This window comes from Hylobates moloch, unplaced genomic scaffold (assembly GCF_009828535.3).
Source record: "Hylobates moloch isolate HMO894 unplaced genomic scaffold, HMol_V3 SCAFFOLD_1, whole genome shotgun sequence".
NCBI classification, from domain to species: domain Eukaryota; kingdom Metazoa; phylum Chordata; class Mammalia; order Primates; family Hylobatidae; genus Hylobates; species Hylobates moloch.
Genome location: NW_026652276.1, coordinates 166474508 through 166495685, shown reverse-complemented (window position 1 = coordinate 166495685; position 21178 = coordinate 166474508). Strand labels below are relative to the sequence as shown.

Sequence of the window (21178 nt, the reverse complement as noted above, 5' to 3'; positions counted from 1 at the left end):
GTCAGCAACATACCCCACCACTGTCTTCATCAAATATGCTTTGAGTATTAAGGAATTCCAGGATTAGTTACCGAATATCTTATCTATTTTTCCTCAAGAAAAGCTTTTTATCCTCCTATTTAAGTTTACAAAACCCTCTCCATACAGCCCTCCCAAACTCCACCAAGCACTTCCTGTGTCTCTCTCGCACTCTATTTTCCCCCATAGCACCATCACCATCTGGCATACTACAATTTATTTGTTTATTTAATTGTGGTTTATCTCTAGAAGTTTTCCACCTGCAAGTTAGTATTTATTTAGTGAAGTGTTCAGTATATTTCCCTTTCTCTGATTAAAATAAATACAAAGTAAGTACATGCTATGGCATTCAGTAACCTGTAGAAGATGGTCCTAACCAACATCTCTAACTTTCACTTGACCATTGGAGACAGAGTTTGAAGCCCAAAAATTCAAAATTAAAACCCCGACTCTTCCATCTTGTCATTGTGAACTTGGAGAAATGACTTGAACTTTTTGAATCTGTTTTTTTTCATACCTAAAATTAGTGATTAGGCTAGATTATCTGAATACTTATAATCTCTTAGATCAGAAACGGGTACATAGAAAGAAACCTAATCAATGTCCTCTATTATTACACTTCCCGTGGACATTTTCCCACCATCTGGAATTTGGTCATACTGATCCCTCCACCTGAAATCTCCCTCCACTCCACCCCATTTCAGCCTTTTGAAATCCTACTCTTCTTATGAGACTATCTTTGCCATTCTACCTCAAGAGTATTTTGTGTGTCTCTTAAGTCATTTAACATTAATTTTTCTCATTATAATTTCTACGGTTGTTTTAATTTCAGTACTACATTGGAAATTTCTCAAGTCAGAAACACTGTTCATCTTTAAAAAAGTGTCATATCAACTAACAAATTGTCTGGACAATGTAATTGACTTTAAAAGCAGGCAACAGTGGTGCTTATAAAAGTTTATATTGGATCAAACTTCCTAAATGCCTAAATAATGTGTTTACATGAGGAAAATAGTAAACTAAGTAATGAGAATGATCAGCTACATATGATGAGAGTTAAAGTAATATAGAAACAAAATTGGTAAGAGAAATCATTTTTTTAATTTTTGTTTTATTTTATTTTATTTTTTTGAGATGGAGTCTTACTCTCTTGCCCAGGGTGGAGTGCAGTGGTATGATCTTGGCTCACTGCAACCTCTGCCTCCTGGGTTCAAGCAATTTCGTGCCACCACACCTGGCTACTTTTTTTTTCTTTTTCTTTTTTTTTAAATTTTTTTTAGTAGAGAAGGGATTTCATCATTCTGGCCAGGCTGATCTCGAACTCTTGACCTCATGTGAGCCTCCTGCCTCAGCCTCTCAAAGTGCTGGGATTACAGGTGAGAGACACCACTCCCAGCCAGAGAAATCATTTTGATGTCATGAATTATAAGTAGTTGCTAAGATACTCAGAGCATCAGACACAGATCATCCTTTGACTTGCCATTCTCTTCATCTAGAAAAGGAATCTTAGGGCTGAGTGCAGTGGCTCACGCCTGTAATCCCAGCACTTTGGGAGGCCTAGGTGGGAGGATTACGTGAGATCAGGAGTTTGAGACCGGCCTGGCCAACAGGGTGAAACCCCGTCTCTACTAAAAAAGAAAAGAAAAAAAGAAAAACAAAATTAGCTGGCCGTGGTGGCACGGGTCTGTAATCCCAGCTACTCGGGAGGCTGAGGCAGCAGAATCACTTGAACCCGGAAGACGGAGGTTGCAGTGAGCAGAGATCGCGCCATTGCACTCCAGCCTGGGCAACAAGAGCGAAACTCCTTCCCCCGCCCAAGAAAAAAAAAAAAAAGAAAAGGAATCTTAGGTAGGTAGTTAACAGGAAACAAATGAGCTCCTGAAGATTGCCTCATGATTGTTTTAACAGATTAAAACAAATATCAAATGAACCAAGAGTGTGTAAAATGTACTTTCTTTAAAGAAACCATAATTTCAATGGTCGAAACAGTTACTATGCACTTTTTAAATTTATTTATATATTATTTATTTGTTTATTTTTATTTATTTATTTTTTGTAGAGACCGGGGTCTCAGTATGTTGCCTAGACTGGTCTCAAACTCCTGAATCTTTGGTCTCCCGTGATCCTCCTGTATCGGCCTCTCAAAGTCACTCTATGAATTTTAGAAGAGCAGACTTTGAAAGGTAACCTAGTTCACTTACACCAAATAAAAAAGCAGAAATAATGTGTTTCTTGCACAAATCACAAGATAAAATAAGACCAGAATCCTGATCTTTTTTGAGTTCAAGTTAGTATTAGCTTAATTCCAGTTTAACTGCCTTCAAGGTTTTATTTTTCTTTATATAGATTTTTAACAACATAATAAATCACAAAAATTGTCAAAACCTTGTTTTTCCTATTTTTGCATACCAAGGTAAAAATTTCATGGTTGTTACTCTTTTATAATTTAATTTATTTTTATTAACTAATTTCTATAAAACATTTGTGAAAAGACAGTGGGCTAATCAAAGTTCATTGCTGGTTGCACCTGTCATTTTTACTAAAGAATGCTTTCTACTCATACTACTTGTAAAATAACTTTTACTGGGGTAATATGTAAAGTATAAGTAAAAACTTAAAACATTTGTACACAGCTAAACAAATTTTAAAATTTATTTATTCAAAATTTTTGAATATTGCTGATAAACTATTTCTGCAAGTATACATGAGAAATTGCTTAACATGGTTCTTCTCTGGGAGGTAAATTTAGTGTCTAGGCATAGAAGACTACACATCCTTTTGTTAAAAAAAAATGTTCTCATCATTTTACTATTTAAAACCAAACAGGGCCAGGTGCGGTGGCTCACGCCTGTAATCCCAGCACTTTGAGAGGCCAAGGCAGGTGGATCACGAGGTCAGGAGATCGAGACCATCCTGGCTAACACAGTGAAACCCCCGTCTCTACTAAAAATACAAAAAAATTAGCTGGGCGTGGTGGTGGGCGCCTGTAGTCCCAGCTACTCGGGAGGCTGAGGCAGGAGAATGACGTGAACCCAGGAGGCAGAGCTTGTAGAGAGCCGAGATGGCGCCACTGCACTCCAACCTGGGTGACAGAGCAAGACCCCATCTCAAAAAAACAAATAAACAAACAAACAAAAAAACAGCAACAATAAAACCTTTTTCAGAATGCTGTGTGATCATGCAATTTCAACATTTTGCAATTCACTTCAGTTTAATCAATTTACTTAAGATATTAGAATATGAATTATTTAATAACAATAAAAAAGACTAACAAGTATTTTGTTTCTAATATGTCTCATAATACGATGGGAAAAGTTAAAGAACCAATATGGGCTTATAAATATTTATCCCTCTAAGCAGCTAGATGATTTCATGGGAAAGAAATTTCCAAGCCAAAATAATTATATTTTTATGACTTAGAACAAACACACATTAACAAAAAATTAGCCGGGGGTGGTGGCAGGCGCCTGTAGTCGCAGCTCCTCAGGAGGCTGAGGCAGGAGAAGGGAGTGAACCCGGGAGGCGGAGCTTGCAGTGAGCCGAGATCGCGCCACTCACTCCAGCCTGGGCGACAGAGCGAGATTCCGTCTCAAAAAAAAAAAAAAAAGAACAAACACACAATAATTTATTTAACCAATTTATTTAATTAGGTGCTGAACCTATTTAATGTAGGCCACATTCACGTTGATTACTTTCACTAATTTATTTAAGGTATTTTTAACCAACCTTTTAAACTTAAGTAACAGAAAATTTTAAAAATGAATTAGTGCAGAAGACAGATATGGACATTTGTCTCGTCTCCCTGCTTATTTACAAGTAAACTTCAGAAGATGCTCTAACTACTTTGAGCCTGGAAAACCCTGGTATTTCAAATATTGAAAGTGAAGCTCTTAAACATTTTCTTTGTGAAAATAATTTATCATATATAGGCATACAAACACAATTAGAGACACAACATAGCTTAGCTGATTCACTACCTTCCCTGCCTTACTATACATTTTACAAATTAGAAAACCAAAACTAAGAAAAATTAAGTGACTTCTTCAGTGATGGCCTGTGGCAGAGCTGGAACTACAAGCCAGGAGTATTCATTAAGTGGTTCATTGTTCTTTTCATTCTAATGTATTCATTGAGGATGAGTGGAGCGTGGTAAGAAACTAGGAACAAACAAAAACTCCTGCTTCCTAAACAGGGAATGGTCATGGGTGTCTTGGGTCAGCTACTCTGAAATATTAAGTTAATGCCTCCACTCTTCATTGGCATTTGACTCTGTGAGGCAGGAGGTTATCTCTGGAAAGAAAGAGAAATATCCAACTGCTACAGAAGGTTTCTTACATTCATGTTTGATTTTTCTTGTATTCTTTTGACCACCATTAACAAGATTTTAGTTATAGTTAAAGGGAAAGTTTTATTGCACGTAAACATTTTTCACATCGGACACTTTTCCTGGCTTTCCAGAGCAACAGCTAGATAAATAGTGCTTTCCAGAAAATGGAGAAACTAATACTAAATGAATCCACTGCCTACATCCGGGAAGGTTCAGGAGCCAGGAATTCAAAATCCTTGGTGTCAAGTGTCACCCAAAACTTGGGATTGGGGAGTGGAGAAAGGCTTTCGGTGAAGAACTTTAAGATTCCTGCTTCTGTCTTCTCTTATATCATCTTTAGATGAACCACTCTACAAAACATCCCCCCTGGAAAAATAAAAAAATACAAACTCCGCTGCTGTTGAGGATGCAGATGATTATTTAATAACAGAAAATGTCCTTGCAACTTATAAACGATATTCACACCCTGTTGCCCCCTCCTCGCCCAAAACGTATAAACCCATATTAGGCCTGGAACAAGCCAGATGGACACAAATGAGCAGAGCACTGGTGGGTATTTCTGGGATTAGGGTTGAGCTTCATTTTCTTTTGAGCCTTTTCTTAAGCGTCCACATTCCCCACATGCATTTATTACGTTGGTGCAAAACTAATTGCACCAACCTATATATGTAATTAGAGAAAAGTAATTACTTTTGCACCAACATATGTATGTAAATGGGGAAAAGCTATATCTAGCATATTTTTTAAACTCTTTGAGAGGTGAAGGGTAGTTATTTCCTGCTGGGTAGTGTACTCCTTTTCCTTGCTTCACAAACAAAACCCGGATGTGACTTGGAAACGGAAAAAAAAGGGGGGGGGGGGGGGGCGCGGAGAACAAAAAGTAAAACTTCTGCAGTTCCCAGCCCTGCAGCCCCAGCCCAGCCGTCCCCCGCGGGCGTGGCAGGTCCTGAGTCAGGGCCTGTCCGGGGCCAGCATCCCTGCTGGGCGACTGAGCAGCGGGAAGCTGCTTGGACCCAGTCTCAAACGTAACTGTAACCTTGCACCCGGGCAGGCCTCCTGGGTTGCGGGGACTTGAGAAAAGGCAGAGTTCTCAGGTCCTAGGAAGCTGGGGCGCGCTGGCGTGACAAGCGTCCCGGAAGAAGCCAAGCCCTCGGGGAGCTGGGGACCGCAGCAGGGCTGCAGTCACATCCTGTGCGGGTGGGCGGCGGGCCAGGCCCCGCAGTTGTTTCGGGACGCGCCGAGCTTCGCCGCTGTTGCAGCGGCTCTGCTGCCCGAGCTAGCCCGAGCCCAGTTCTGGGGCGAAAATGCCTGCCCTTCACATCGAAGATTTGCCAGAGAAGGAAAAACTGAAAATGGAAGTTGAGCAGCTTCGCAAAGAAGTGAAGTTGCAGAGACAACAAGTAAGTTGGCTGTTCCGGAATATTTCCTTCTCTGAAATGAAGCAGAGTCCGGTTTTTCCTGCTTAGTAACAGTAAAGCAAATAGTTTAGCTTATTTTTTCCCCTTCTTTGTAGCTTCTCTTCTCACCACCCTTTGGCAGTGCCTGGGGACTGCCAGCTGATATGGGGAAATCCTAGGAGGTAGAGGAGGGAGCAAGGATCTGATAAGGAATTTAAGGCCAAATGTCCTAACTTTTAAGATGCCTGGGAAGGGGAAAACAGACAAGAACTCTTGCTTTCCATTAGACAGCTGTTTCTCAAAACTCACTTTTAGGAAAAAAGCGGATAGCTACTTGATTCTTTGATCTTTTACACTTCTAAAAAGGATGATATTTGAGAGAAATTTTCTAAAACCGTATTTTAAAGTCTTACAAGTACATTATTTAATTTTGAATTTTACCAGTGGCCTTCAGTGATATGCAAAGAACAGTCCACCGAAACTTGGGAGCAAAATATTAGAATATCTATCTTTATTTATTTGTAAATCTCATCCCTTTATAATTTTCACTTTGTTTTATAAGTATGCAATTAATACAATAGTATCTGTACTTATTTATAAATAATTATACATACACTATGGTGCATATGAAAATTTTTTTTGGTGATCACAATTTAAAACTTTTAGAGACTATTGATAGAGATTACCATTTCAGTGAGAACATATGACCCAGTATTCAATATTCTCCACTGAAACGTCTTGGGAGTTTTATGAGTTTTACTTCAATTTCTTACTGGTCATCAGGACCTTCCTTTAGACACTAATCCCTCTTCCTGTTTTAACTCAATCAGGCATCCTGTAGACTAGGAAAGGTCTTTGAATAGATATTGTTTAAAGATAATTAACCTTTCCTCTTCAGCAAGAAAATTTTGAGCTGATCTTATTTATTATGGTTTAGCACTAGAAAAAAAATTAAGAAAAACAATGGAAATGAAGCGTTATAATATGCTCACTTGCCTTCTCGTTCTAGTTATAATAAATCTGTTAAGGGCAAGAGTCTTCACTCTTGAGTGATGATTAGAAGACGCAGGCATTTTTGTGTTTTACTTTTTACATATTTCTTTTCTCAAATTTAACCTTTCACATCCAAATCCCTGCTCTTCCTAGCTTTTATAATGAAATGTCCCTTCTATCATGTTAAGGGTTTGTAGCTTTAAAAATACCAATGTGTTCAAAGGGGAAAAAAAGGAAGTTACACTACCCAATCAATAAGCATGCTTCTTGAAACCTTAAGGGACCCATTTTACGGATTGTCGAAGTTCCCAGTACAGCAAGTGCTGGCCACTTACATATGTTCACACAATAAACCTTAGGAGTTACATATTAAACAGAGTTTCATAAGCTGAAGTACGGCATTGTCTACGCAAGGTTCTAATATCTTAATATTTGGTGTCACTGTGCAGAACTTAGGAAAAAAGACAAGTGTCTTCTACTTATTCAGAGTTTTAAGTTAGCTATTGGACAGGGATGTGGATGCAACTGACCATGTAAAAATTGACTGTATCATTCATTAGCAGTTTCTCCCTGCTAGCCAGCCTGACACTTTAGGACACGGCCTGTGGCATCAACTTCCCACCTCCAGAAACCTCAAGTGTATGCCAGAGGGAGAAAAAACTTTGGGTATATGTATCCTCAGGAAATACAGAAAGAGCCATCTAAATCTCAACAATAATATTAAGACATTTGATTATACACTTGGAATTATACATTATTATTGCTAGGCAAGCATTGGAATGCTTAGAGATCATTCATCTCCCTCACTTTAAGGATTAAAAAAAACTTGAGTCCCACAAAGGCTAACTAGCTCCACATTTAAGACCACAGTGATAGGGCAGGTACTAAAAACATTCTTCTCCTCATGCCCAGTCCATTATTCAGTCAATAAATAGTTAACATCTGGGCTACGTGTTCACTCCTTAACTTAGGCCCAGACAAAACTTGCAAGTTGCATTCTGGCTGTAGTTAAATGTTTATCAAACATATCCTCTTGATTACGGAAGGAAATGTATCAGAGGAGTAATTACTCACATTTGGAGGTTACAGACCTCTTCTGAAACCTAATGAAAAAAACCTTGTAAGAAAAGATTCAATGTAGGGAGCATGAATCTTGTCGAGAAATTAACCTGGGACCATAGACCCTAAGTTATGGACACGTGCATTATCAACTCTAAAAATTCACTTAAAATGCATGCACTCTGAATGTCAGCAAACGAGAGCAAATGTTACCTGAAAGAATTGTACTTGAAAGATTTTATTTTGTCAGATTTTAAGTCACAGAACTACATCACCTAGTTTTCAATTTGAGGTCAGAGGCTTCCACACTGATTTGCAAAGGATAATCATTTGGGGTGTGGAAGTAAAATATTAACATTACTATTTCTGTTTAGTTTTAAACCTCACCCATTTATAATTTCCAGTTTATGTTTTATAATTTTGCATGATGTATTAACAAAGCAGTGTCTGTACTTATTTGTAGTTAAAAATTATATTCATTTTGGGATACATATGCAAACATGTTTTAGTAGTAACCATTAAAACAGTTTGAGGTTACTAATTTAGATTACTAATTCATTGGGAACATTTGCCCAGTTTTCAGAGGTCTCCATTTAAATTTGCTGGTGTGGCCCGGCGCAGTGGCCCACGCCTGTAATCCCAGCACTTTGGAAGGCCAAGGTGGGCGGATCACAAGGTCAGGAGATCAAGACCATGCTGGCTAACATGGTGAAACCCCGTCTCTACTAAAAATACAAAAAATTAGCCAGGTGTGGTGAAGGGCGCCTGCAGTCCCAGCTACTGGGGAGGCTGAGGCAGGAGAATGGCTAGAATCCGGGAGGCGGAGCTTGCAGTGAGCCGAGATCCCGCCGCTGCACTCCGGCCTGGGCAACAGAGCCAGACTCCGTCTCAAAAATAAATAATTAAATTAAATCAAATTAAATTTTCTGGTACTTCTGTAATTTTTACCTTAAATTTCTTACTAGCAATACAGGCCTTCATTAAAACCCCAATTTCTTTTCTTTTTATTCTTTTTTTAACTCATTCTTGCAACCTGTCTTTTAAGGATAGATAGACTTTTTGAAGAAACTATTCTTTTAAGAATAGACTTTCTGAAGACACTATTCAATTTTTTTCTCCATCACAGAAAAAAATTTATTCTCAGATAAGCCTAATAAGTCTCAGAAAAGTCTTTTATTATGATCATTGCCCTCATACAGCAGGAAGAAATTCTGAGGAGCAACACAGAGTGAGATATTTGGACAACTCCAATCTTTCCAGAGTCAGGCTTTTTTCAAAGCTTCTATCATTTCGTGAAATTTCAGAACATGGCACACACCCATAAGTGAGAATCGTGGCATTACACACCCCAAAACATTTGGGGATTAGCTACTACTGCACCTGCTCATTAGCATGGAAAATTAAAATAAGATTATATTTTAGTTCCTAAAATATTGTAGACATGGCATAATTGTATTTTAGCAGAGGAAGGAAATGATATGAGACACAATGGAAAAAAAATTGCTGGAGATGATTTATTTAATGCAGTGACTTTCAAACATTTTTGAATTTGACCAACGACCAATAGTAAGAAATATATTTTACATAGGTTGTATCATAGGCATAGTAATAGAATAAAAATATTAGAGTGCAGCGCCCAGATTTTATATATGTATTATATATATAATACACACACACACACACACACACACATATATATGAATGTAAAAAAATGTTTAAAAACTTCTTGTATTCAATTACACTTATTTCATTAAGGCGTAGGGACAAAGTTTAAACAACTCTAACCTAATGTATTCTCTTTTTTTTCTGTACTTAAGGTGTCTAAATGTTCTGAAGAAATAAAGAACTATATTGAAGAACGTTCTGGAGAGGATCCTCTAGTAAAGGGAATTCCAGAAGACAAGAACCCCTTTAAAGAAAAAGGCAGCTGCGTTATTTCATAAATAACTTGGGAGAAACTGCATCCTAAGCGGAAGAACTAGTTTGTTTTAGTTTTCCCAGATAAAACCAACATGCTTTTTAAGGAAGGAAGAATGAAATTAAAAGGAGACTTTCTTAAGCACCATATAGATAGGGTTATGTATAAAAGCATATGTGCTACTCATCTTTGCTCACCATGCAGTCTTTTTTAAGAGGGCAGAGAGTATCAGATGTACAATTATGGAAATAAGAACATCACTTGAGCATGACACTTCTTTCAGTATATTGCTTGATGCTTCAAATAAAGTTTTGTCTTGGGAAGATGAGTGTTGGTGATTTAAGAAGACACTTTTCATGCATTAACTTCTATATTTCTCCCCATAATCTTTTGGGTGTGGAGTATGATTCGTTTTGGAATATGATTCAGAAGATTAGGTGGTTGGACAGATCACATCTCCAATCTCTGCATCAATGGTTTAGAGTGCTGAGTTCTGACCTCTGGAATGTGTTTGATCTAACTTTAACTATTAAGAAACTGAGCAGGTAGAATTCCTATAACACTGACAGAAGTCAGATGATCTGAGTCAGGAACAAGGCCAAGCCACATCTATGTTAGTACTTCCCTAGTTTGTCATCATTTAGATCTTCTTAGTAGTGCTCCTGTAGTAGTAGCCTTTAAGAAAATACTGAGTTGGGGTTCAGGAAGAGTGCCCTGCCTCTCCGCAGCGTAGTGGCCAGGCCAGCCCTGGCTTTGAGGGCCAGTACTTATGCCTGCACAGAGCTACATCTCCCATGTGCTCTCCAGGTCTTGGGCATGGCACTACTCCAGTTCTGTGGCACTGGTGCAGACACTTAGGCCTCTGCACTCATGCTTGCCAGCATTTTCCAGCAGGCCTGGGCCAAACATGCCTTTTTTTCTTCTCCTCCAAAGGAACCAGTGACTCTTTGCCGACTTTAAAGATTAGTTGGTCTTTTTCTTACTGATTTGTAGGAATTCTTCATATATTCTGGCCATTTATTCATGGTTGGTGATATGTGTTGCGAATGCCTTCTCCCAGTCTGTGGCTTACCTTTTCACAGTGACCTTCCCTTCAGTGGTTTTACCCTGCAGGGGCAACATGTCAGAGTATAACTCCTGCTCAAGTTCATAACAAAGGTAACTGAAGCCCAAACCTCACAAAAAGGGACCTTTCTTTCTCTCCTTGAGCATTCTCCTGCTTTCTCCTCCGTCTTTTGGGTCAAAATTGCTCCAAGTTTGAGCCAAAAGAAAAACATGGAAAACCCCTTGCTGGTTAGCTCTAGCTCAAATGGACTTAGTTATTAACTTGACCTGCAATTTTCAATGTGGCACCAGAAGCCAATGTTTCTCCTTGACTAGCTCTTTTCTCCCACTTAGACATGTAGGTATACATTACTATCAAGCCACAGAGGTGCCTGTAACCTGTAGCAACTTCCTAAAGTATATCAGCATCCTCTTTCTGAAATTCCTTTCCTCTCTGGGAAAGAACAGAATACCCCAGGCTTTTGAAAAATAGGTTACACAAACCAAAAGCAGGAACTATTTCCTTCAATTTCCTGACACTTTCCAAGTGATGACGTCAATTGGGATTACTGAGAGCCCAGGGATAATTTTAGCCCAAAACTACTACTCCTAGGAAGGAGTAGTATGATCTACCACTCTTAGGAAGGATTTAGGAATAGTAAAGGTATATTTCTTCCAAACAGCATAGAACTGTTAGTACTATTAGTCATTTAACCTTTAATATGGCATGGGATTTTAGAGCTTTGGTGCCTGTAAAGTTTTACTTTTATTAGCTGTTTTATTTCTTTGCACTCACAAAGTTTTCTTTTGTTGCCTATGAAAGCAAACATTTATTCCGGTTACTGGCAAGGCGGATTAAATCACCTGCTTCTTTCATAAAGGGCCAAGACAATACATTTATTCTGTAACTTGTTGTGATTACAAGTCTATACCCTGATTTCTGCTAGCACATTCAGCTATCCATTCGTGTACACTCCCAAGTCCTAGCTTTTGCTCTTCATGTCTCTTTCAACCATATGATCAATCAGTCATACGACTTCTGATTTTTGCTGAATAAATATCTAATCTTGTAGGTGCTTCTATTAAATCTAATTCTGTTTCTTTTTCTTACCATTTATCATTATAACTCAGCCAATAGGTAGAAGTGCAACAAAAATATTTTAATTTTCAACTGTTCAACTGCTAAAATTATTAGCTTGTATTAAAAAAAGAAAAAATACATACACTATATATTTAGATATATTATAAATGTAACCTTTGGTGACTGATAATTTGTTAAGTAGAATTTAAATTATGTATCCAATTTATTCAAAGTGTATAGTTGTGTAATTATTTACCATTTGCTTAAAAATAGTTAACATGCATTGTGTAGTGAGACTTAGGTTCTATAAACTCATATAGAATTAGAAAAATCAGGCCGCGCAGGGTGCCTCACGCCTATAATCCCAGCACTTTGGGAGGATGAGGCAGGCGGATCACGAGGTCAGGAATTTGAGACCACCCTGACCAGCATGATGAAACCCCATCTCTACTAAAAAATACACAAAAAATTAGCCAGGTGTGGTGGCGCGCACATGTAATCCCAGCTACTCAGGAGGCTGAGGCAGGAGAATCACTTGAACCCTGGAGGCAGAGGTTGCATTTAGCAGAGATCACGCCACTGCACTCTAGCCTGGGTGACAGAGCGAGACTCCGTCTCAAAAAAAAAAAAAAAAAAAGAAAAGAAAAAAGAAAAATTGGGCTTTTCTATTTCTAAGCAGAAGCTGCCTTACAAGCTCACCCACACTTGGTATTGTGAGACCAAATTTTTTTGTATACTAGATGCAAATTAATATCTCACCATTGTCTAAATTTGCACTTCTTTGGTTTCCAATGATTTTAGTCCGTTTTCATGTGTGTCAATTTTCTCTTTTGAAGTTGCCTGTTCTCATCCTTTGCTCACTTAAAAAATTAGTTTGCCTTTTTATTATTGAGTTGTAGGAATTCTTTATAAATTTTGGTCATTCATTATTTGTTGAATATATTAAATAACTTCTCCCATTCCATGACTTAACTTTTCACTTGTCTTAGCTCCTGATAAACAAGAGATTTTTAATTTTGCTGAACTTTTTATTTTGAAATAATTATAAATTCACAGGCAGTTGTGAAGGAGGTACAGGGAAATCTATTGAACTCTTCCCCTAGCCTTCTCCAAAGTTAACATTTTATACAACTGTGTTACAATATCAAAACCAATAAATTAATATTGTACACCCATACTGCTAGTTCAATTTTCAATAGTAATAGTTATACATGTACTCGTGTGTGTGTGTGTGTAGCACTATACAATTTTATCATGTGTACCCTGTGTACCCAACACCACAATCAAGACCCTCCACTGTACCATCGCCACAAGATTCTATCTTATTATTTCTTTATAGTCAAACTCATCTCCTTGCCTCCATCCCTAACCCCTGGCAACCACTAATTTGTTCTCCATCTCTATAATTAGATTAAGACTGCCACATAAATTAAATCATACAGTAGCTATCCTTTCGAGGTTGGCTATTATCATTCAGTATAATTTCTTTGAGGTTCATCCAAGTTGGTTGTGTGTATCAATAGTTTATTCCTTTTTATTCCTGGGTAGTATTTTATGCTACAGAGGTGCCACAGTTTAACAATTTATCCATCAAAGAATGTCTGGGTTGTTTTCAGTTCTCTGCTAATGCAAGTAGAGGTGCTATGAACATTCATGTGCAGATTTTTGTATGAAGATAAGTCTTTGCTCATCCGGAATAAATATTTAGGAATACATTTGCTAGGTTCCATGGTAAGTTTATATTTACTTTTTAAAAAAACTACCAACCTGTTTTCCACAGTGATTGTACCATTTTACATTCCCATAAGCAATGTATGAGCAACTCGGTTTCTCTACCTCTTCATCAATATTTGGTGTTATCACTATTTTTCATTTTAGCTATTCTGGATAGTAATATCTCATTATGGTTTTAATTTTATCTCTCTGATGGCTAATGATTTTGAACATTTTTCATGTATTTGCTATGTGTATACCCTCTTTGATGAAATGTCTATTCATGTGTTTTGCTTATTTCTAATTTGATTGTTCATTTAATGTTGAGTTTTGAGAGTTCTTTATATATTTGGGATACAAGACCTTATTAGATATGTGATTTGTAAATATTTTCTTCTATAATTTCTTTTTTAAACCTTTTAATGCTTTGTTTAATCTTACAGAGTAGATGTTTTCAATTTGATGAGGTCCAGTTTATCAATTTTTTGTCTTATAGATCAAGATTTGGGTGTCAAGTCTAAAAAATATTTATCTATTCCTCATCCCAAAGACTTTCACCTGTGTTTCTTCTAAAAATTTTATAGTTTTATGTTTTATATTTATGTCTCTAATCCATTTTAGTTAATTTTTATATGAGGTGTGAAGTTTAGATATAGGTCTGCTCACCCCTTCCTTCCTTCTTCCTTCCTTCCTTCCTTCCTTCCTTCCTCCCTCCCTCCCTCCCTCCTTCCTTCCTTCCTTCCTTCCTTCCTTCCTTCCTCCTTCCTTCCTTTCTTTCTTTCTTTGCCAGTGGTCTAATTGCTCTAGGATCATTTATTGAAAAGGTTATTCCTTCTCCATTTAATTGCTTTTGCTACTTGCCAAAAATTAACTGGGCATATTTGTGTGTATCTATTTCTAGGTGTCCTTTTCTATTTTATTCATTTATGTATTTATTCCTCTACCAGCTCCACACCACCTTGATTTCTACCACTATATAATAGGCAATAACATCAGGAAGAGAGATTCTTCATACTTTATTCGTCTTTTTCAAAATTGTTTTGACTATTATATGGGCTTTCTGTTTTCATGTAGAATTTTACAATGTTTATGTCTACCAAGTAAATACATGGTCTCAGCAGTAGAGTGGAGATGACAGATAATAGAATCAGTAGGCCTGAACACAAATGTATAGGATTTTCTCAATCTGAACAGCAGAGAGCAGATAGGTTTTTAAAAATGAACAGATCCACAGTAATACATAGAGTAGTAACAAGAGATCTAGCACTGGCATAATCAGAGTCCAGGAAGAAAAGGAGAAGAGTGTGGGACTGAAAAAGTAGTAAAAGAAAAGTGATGGATAAAAATGTACAGAATTTTGTAAAAGATGTAAATCTACAAATTCAAGAAGGTTAGCAAACTATAAACATAATAACCCTGAAATAATTCACACTTAGACACATCATAATTAAACATTTTAAAACTAATGACCAAGGAAAAACTTATAAAAGGCCAGGGATAAATGATCCATTATGCATAAAGGAAGATGAATTTGAATTACGTGGATTCCTCATCAGAAACTCTAGAGGCCAGAGGAAGAGGCCTGACATGTTTAAATGCTGAAAGAGAAGAACTGTAAACATTAAATCCTTTACCAGTGAAAGGATTCTTCAGGAATTAGGAGGAAATAGACATTCTCAAATGAAGGAAAATTAACAGAATTTGTTGCTAGCAGAACTCCTCTTGAAGAATGGCTAAAGGAAACTTTCAAAACAAAAATAAAATGCCAACAACAAAAATGCATATATTCTCAGGAAAAAAGAAGAATAAAAGATAAAGGATAAAACATTGAAGCAGACATTATAGACTATCCTTGAACTTGTCAGTTTCTTTAATCATACTTTGTGGCTGAAGCAAAAGATTTAATACCATCTGATACAGTGTTCAATATAAATAGACATAAAACAACTATATTTAAAAAGTGGAGAGAGTAAAAGGACTTAAATAGAACAACTCTAGTTTCTAAAAAAACAGTATTAGAAAAAAAGAACTGTAGGTAATAAATCTATGTTCCTGCCTAGATAGCCTGCCCTGGGAAAGAGAGCTGGGTTGTTTAATGTAGAACATGCTAAATACATAGCAAGCTGATTCAAGTCATGGGAGGTCCAATCAAGTAGTGCAAAGATGTGATTAATCAGGATAACTACTTGGCAGAAGAGTGATTGGTCCTGGTTCATATGCTCTGGAACCAATATAATAATAACAATTTTAACCTATACCAACCAAGTGGTTGAATTTTGCTTTCTTAATAAAAATCATATCACAACTTGAAATTATTATGAATACGACTGTAAACTCTAATTATATATCAAATAGCTTTTTACACATTTAGTCCATAATGTAATCTCTCAGTTTAGCATCAGAAACTATCTGATAGAAGCTACATGAATTACAGAAGAGAGCGTAAAAGAAATCAATCAGACCCTGCAAGCAGTTTTAAGTGATAGTCAACCAGCCCTAAAGAATTGCTTACGGGTACCAAATAATATTTTCTAAGAAGTGATCAATTTGATCCACTGTAAAAACTTGTATGTTTTCTTTAATTGTTCTTTAGTAACGTTAGCCATAGTCTTTAGCTTTATATCAGCCTTGTCTCATCGCCAGTCTGAGACAGATGATTTTAATAATCTACTTCACAGAGCTGGTTTGGGAGTTAATGGGCTTGATTCTCTAGGCTGTGAACAGAGATCTTTAAAAAATACTCATGTCTTGCCACTCATCACTGTCAGTAAGTGGCTTCAAATCCTTTTGGGAAGTAATCAAAGTAAATATCAACATATAAAAATCTATCTATTCTAAAGAATTTGTATATTCACTTGCACTTTCACAGGAAAGAAAGAAAAGGGAGTGGTCCTGCCTTATTAAGTTTTTTGAAATGGTATTGAAACCTATACAGGTCTTAATCTAAGAGAGAAAAATGAAGAGAGAAGAGAAATATTTAAACTTATATTCAATATTTGAAAACTTAACCTGAAAACTCTGATATTGATATAGCTCACTGATTACTTGAGAACAGTTCAAAGCCCATTGTCATTAATTGTTCCTTCCTTATAACTGAAACTATTTGTCAGTGAGGAACATTACAACGTGGATGTGTATGCTCTTTGTCAATATCCAGCCTTGTCTTTTCTCTTTTTTTGTTTTCATAAATCTTTGAAAGACTGTATGCAATTGAGTTTCCAACTGATTTTTGCTTACATATACTATTTGAATATAAAAGCAGATACGAGGTAGAATAAATTAATATTTATTACTATTTAGATTTTTCAATTTGGGGTAGGAAGTAATTTAGACATTTAAAAGCCATTCATTTCAATTTTCCCGAACACATGGGTCAAAGATCTGTAAATGTTACCCTTTATAGACAAGTTCAGCCAATTTTTTTTTTTTTTTGTATTCTGGGAATTGGCAGTTGAAACAAATGGTAGCAACATTTATTAAGTTCAATTAATTAAACCAATCTTATGTACAACGTGTAAGGGGATTAACTGTTTGCAAAAAGGAGCAATAAGTGAATCATTATAGTAAGACTAGGACATTTCTAACTTCTGGTGACATTTCATAGGAAGATAGACAGTATCTTAAATGAAGCAGAAGAATTTGTGAAATATTAAAGTAAGAAGAAAAAAATTAACTTATTGGGTGCAGCTTGGCAGCCCAAGAAGACATTTATCAAGTTTATATAGGAACAGGAGGAAATTGCTAATTAATTGAGTACACTGTCTTTGGTAAAAAAGCTTTGGAATATCTTTTCAGCCACTGTGAGTAATGAATTACCCCAAATTCAATGACTGAAAACAATGCATTTATTGCTTATGAGTCTACCAGCCAGCTTATCTGGGCCTGACTCTGTTGAGCTTGGCTGGTTTCACTCATTTGTGGTCAGCTGGTAGATCAGCTTGGAGCTGACGGGTTGGCTAGGTGTTGGCAAGATGTTTGGGGCAAAGCGGGTGATGGGGTCAGGTGTCCTTCATCCTTCAACAAGATTCCTTGGGCTTGTTCTCATGGCATGGCAGGCTTCTAAGCAAAAGAGATTAGAAGCATGAAATGTGTCTGAAGGCCTAGGGAAAGAACTGGCATACCATTACTTTCACTGCATTCAATTGCCCACATCAAGACTCAAATCCAACCCATATTCAAGGGCAAGGAAAATACATGACCCTTCTTGAGTGGGGAAGCTGCAAAATCACATGGCAAGAAGCATGAATACAAGGAAGGGTGGAAAGTTCGGGTCATTTGCAATCAATCTACCTCATTAGATAAGGAATTTTGTCTCAAACATGGGCTGTGGAAGCCAATTAGAATGACCTAGGAACATGTGGGAGTGGGGTTGAAGGATAGTCCGTTAGGATAAACTAGAAGGTTCTGATGCTAAACACAAAAAGTGGGGATGGTCAGTGTACAGACATATAATAATTCAAAAAGATTGGTAGGGGGAGGATTTGAAATCTATTATGAGAGAAGCATCAAAATGAATTAAAGTTTCAGGAACTTGACAAACCCTCCCAGCTAATGCGGCAAAGCCTAATTTAACCTAGGGGAAAATAAGCAGCCTCCTAAAAATTAATTTTACTAATAGACATATCAATTCCTGGAAAGCAGGACTGCAGGATCTGATCATATCCCTTTTGTGTCTTTTGTTATTGAGTAGAAATAATTCTTGCAGTTTGATCACCTCTTCATGCTGAAAGATTCATATTTAATAGAGCCAAACTCAGTAGAGTCCCAAGTTTTCATTTGTTCCCAATACTAGTCCGTCACTTTGGTGAGGGTAAATACTACAATAGGCAAATTTTGCTAGTATTTCAAAAACTGATATATTGTGCCCCTCTGCCTTCCACCTACCCCTAGCTCAACCTTTGGAACAGTCTGCATTGCTTTCTAGTCTTTTCCTAATATTCAGTCTCAGGTAGCAGAGATGAGAAAGATGCCCAGAGAATTGGGGTTTGCTATTTAATCTACCCTTCATTTCCCAAATTTGCTTCTGTTTCAGTTCTGTCTGAACATGGACTTTAGAGAGACTCCCGTTGATATTTCTTTGGATGCATGCCTGTATTGGAAGATCCTACTCCCCTTGAAACAATACACTTCTCTTAATAAGACTGAACTCTTTCTCTGTAATCCTGATCAATATTTCTCAGGCTTCTGCCTCCTTTTACTGTGCTGAGAATTTTTCACATAATTCCTCATATTTTGCTATAGTGAAAGGTACTGTTTATCTAAAAAAGGAGTTTGCTAATACTTTTTGATTAATGAGTAACACAGTCACAAGTTTGAGGACACAAATCATGAGCTTAAAGCATTACATAGCCTTGGTGCATCCATTGACTTGGTAGCTGACCCTGGAAATATGGGATTCTTTTCACCCTTTTAGAAAGACATTTTCCAAAACAGACCTCTCTTTGAAGAATTTACTTGAGTGTGTGGAATCTAAAATTTATAACATTATCATGCATTTGTATCAACTAAAAAATAGATACAAGGTTATGCATTTGTCATCTACTGGAAGGGAGGTAAGGTAATATTATAAATGCATTTTGCTGAAGTTATAAATCATAATGGTGTTACGAGCTCAGGGGCTGCCACATTCTTCTGTAAAGAGCCAGATAGCAAACATTTTAGCCTTTGCAGGACTATCATCTCTGTGACAACTACTTTAATATAAAAGCAGCCACAGGCAATGAAATACATAAACCAATGGGTGTGGTTGTGTTCCAACAAAACCATTTTTTATAAAAACAAGCAGCAGGCTGAATTTGGCCCACAGGCCATAGTCTGCTGGCTCCTTCTCTAGATCAGTGTTTTTCAAACTACATATTAAAACCCATTATTAGTGGTCAGTTTTGTGAAATGTAACAAATATTTTGAGTAAGATAAAATCAAATAAAGTAAAATATCAGCATATATTCCATGGAATAAAAGGATGTATCATATGAAATATAGATATGTGTTTGAGTCAATATTCAATTTTTTTTTTTGTAGGCTCCGGTCATGGAAGTTTGAAGGCTGCTGGTCAAGAGCAATGAAGCTGAGTCCAGCTTTTGATAGTGTGTAGTAATGAATTAACCTTGCCCAAAGAGAGATCTGGCCTTTGCCCTTGGCCACTGGGGAGTACCCTCTAAGCCCCTTGAAAGTTCTGCGTGACAAGAATGCCTTTGTTTACCTGGGGCTTTGCACCATGCAGAAAGTCTAACATGCAGTACCAGTCTGATTTCTAGGGCTGTGTGGTATCAGCTTCATCTGAGAGACTGGAGGCTGAGACCAGTCGACCAGGGAGCCCCAGTAAAGACTCTGGATACCAAGGCTCAGATGAGCTTCCTTGGTTAGCCATAGTTCATGTACATTGTCACACAGTGTTTTCAAAAGAGTAGTGCTCTCCATGACTCCACTGAAAGAGGATAACTGGAACCTCCATGTTCAGAACTTTCCTGGACTCCACTCCATGCATCTCTTCCCTTGGCTGATTTTAATCTGTATTATTTGGCTTTAATGAACTACAACTGTGATTATAAAAGCCTTCAGTGAGTTATGTGAGTCCTAGTGAATTAGTGACTCTAAGGATGGTCTTGGGGAGTGCTGAACTTGAATGGGTATCAGAAGTGAAGTCAGTCTCATGGACTGTGTTCTGTTTACCTTCTAAGATAGGTGAGGAAACCATAAGTCAGATGCTTTCATAAAGGTTGTGGAGCAAATTAGCAGCAAAGCCACAATGAGAATATTAGGTTTGTAGTTTCCATATTTAGAGGCTTCTTTCTTCTCCTGTGCGTCTTAATGCTGCTTGTCAACATTTGTGGAGTGTATCTGACTTTGTGTTGAAGGCTTTGTACATATTATCTCATTTTATCTTCACAAAGACCTTATAAAATATATATGTACCAGGATTAGTGACAAAACTGGGGCTTGAAGAGCTTAGGTAATTCCCTGAGTCATACAGGTTTTAAATGATGGAATAAGGATTCAAATCCAGGGAATGTGATTCAACTTGAGTTATTTTTTTCACTGCTTGATATTGTTTCTTTTGAGTGTTGTACATTTCCTTCTTTAAAGAAGCTGAATTTCTTTCATTTGAAACCACCAGGTTACCTGGTATATGTGTAAATAACAAATAATTAGATCACATATATAATATATATCTTTTGTATTCCCCTTAGTACACAACATAATTAACAGTTAATGAAGAGAGGTTGAAATAATGAATAAGATATAGGGTAAAGGGTTAAAGTCCCACATATCTTCTTGGTCCTCCACATTACTGGTGACACCTTGGTTTTTTCCTCTCCATCTTTGCCTCCATTATCCTCCTCTTCTTGTTTCTCTTCTTTCTCCTCTATTCTCTCTCCTCCTTTCTCTCATTTCTTCTCATTCTTATCCTTTATATCCATTATCATCATGATTATTATTGCCAAAACCTGATTAGGCTGATCTCAACCTCCTATATTTCCTAAAAGCTAAGTTAAAACAAAATTTGCGCTGAATGAGGTATTTGGTTGGGCTTTGCTTAAACAGTTATTTGCTATACAATGCTGTCTCTGAGTGTTTTACTGCTATTTACAATACAAATGCAACCCAAAGTTTTCTCTTTTCTTTCC

The 21178-nt window shown here is 37.0% G+C and overlaps 1 protein-coding gene across 1 annotated transcript; it reads left to right on the top strand.

Moving 5' to 3' along the window:
* The first annotated feature begins 5245 nt into the window (after nucleotides 1-5245).
* On the top strand, nucleotides 5246-12120 carry GNG11 (G protein subunit gamma 11). The gene is made up of 2 exons (XM_032761042.2): nucleotides 5246-5745; nucleotides 9612-12120. Exons 1-2 carry the CDS (start codon nucleotides 5650-5652, stop codon nucleotides 9735-9737), a joined length of 222 nt encoding a protein of 73 aa, XP_032616933.1. The 5' UTR covers nucleotides 5246-5649; the 3' UTR covers nucleotides 9738-12120.
* The last annotated feature ends 9058 nt before the right edge of the window (nucleotides 12121-21178 follow it).

Bases quoted from the DNA above. Each gene is read 5' to 3' on its own strand.
- GNG11 (XM_032761042.2), top strand. From the start codon at position 5,650: ATGCCTGCCCTTCACATCGAAGATTTGCCAGAGAAGGAAAAACTGAAA. The intron at 5,746-9,611 runs GTAAGTTGGCTG...TCTGTACTTAAG, and splicing joins TGAAGTTGCAGAGACAACAA to GTGTCTAAATGTTCTGAAGA.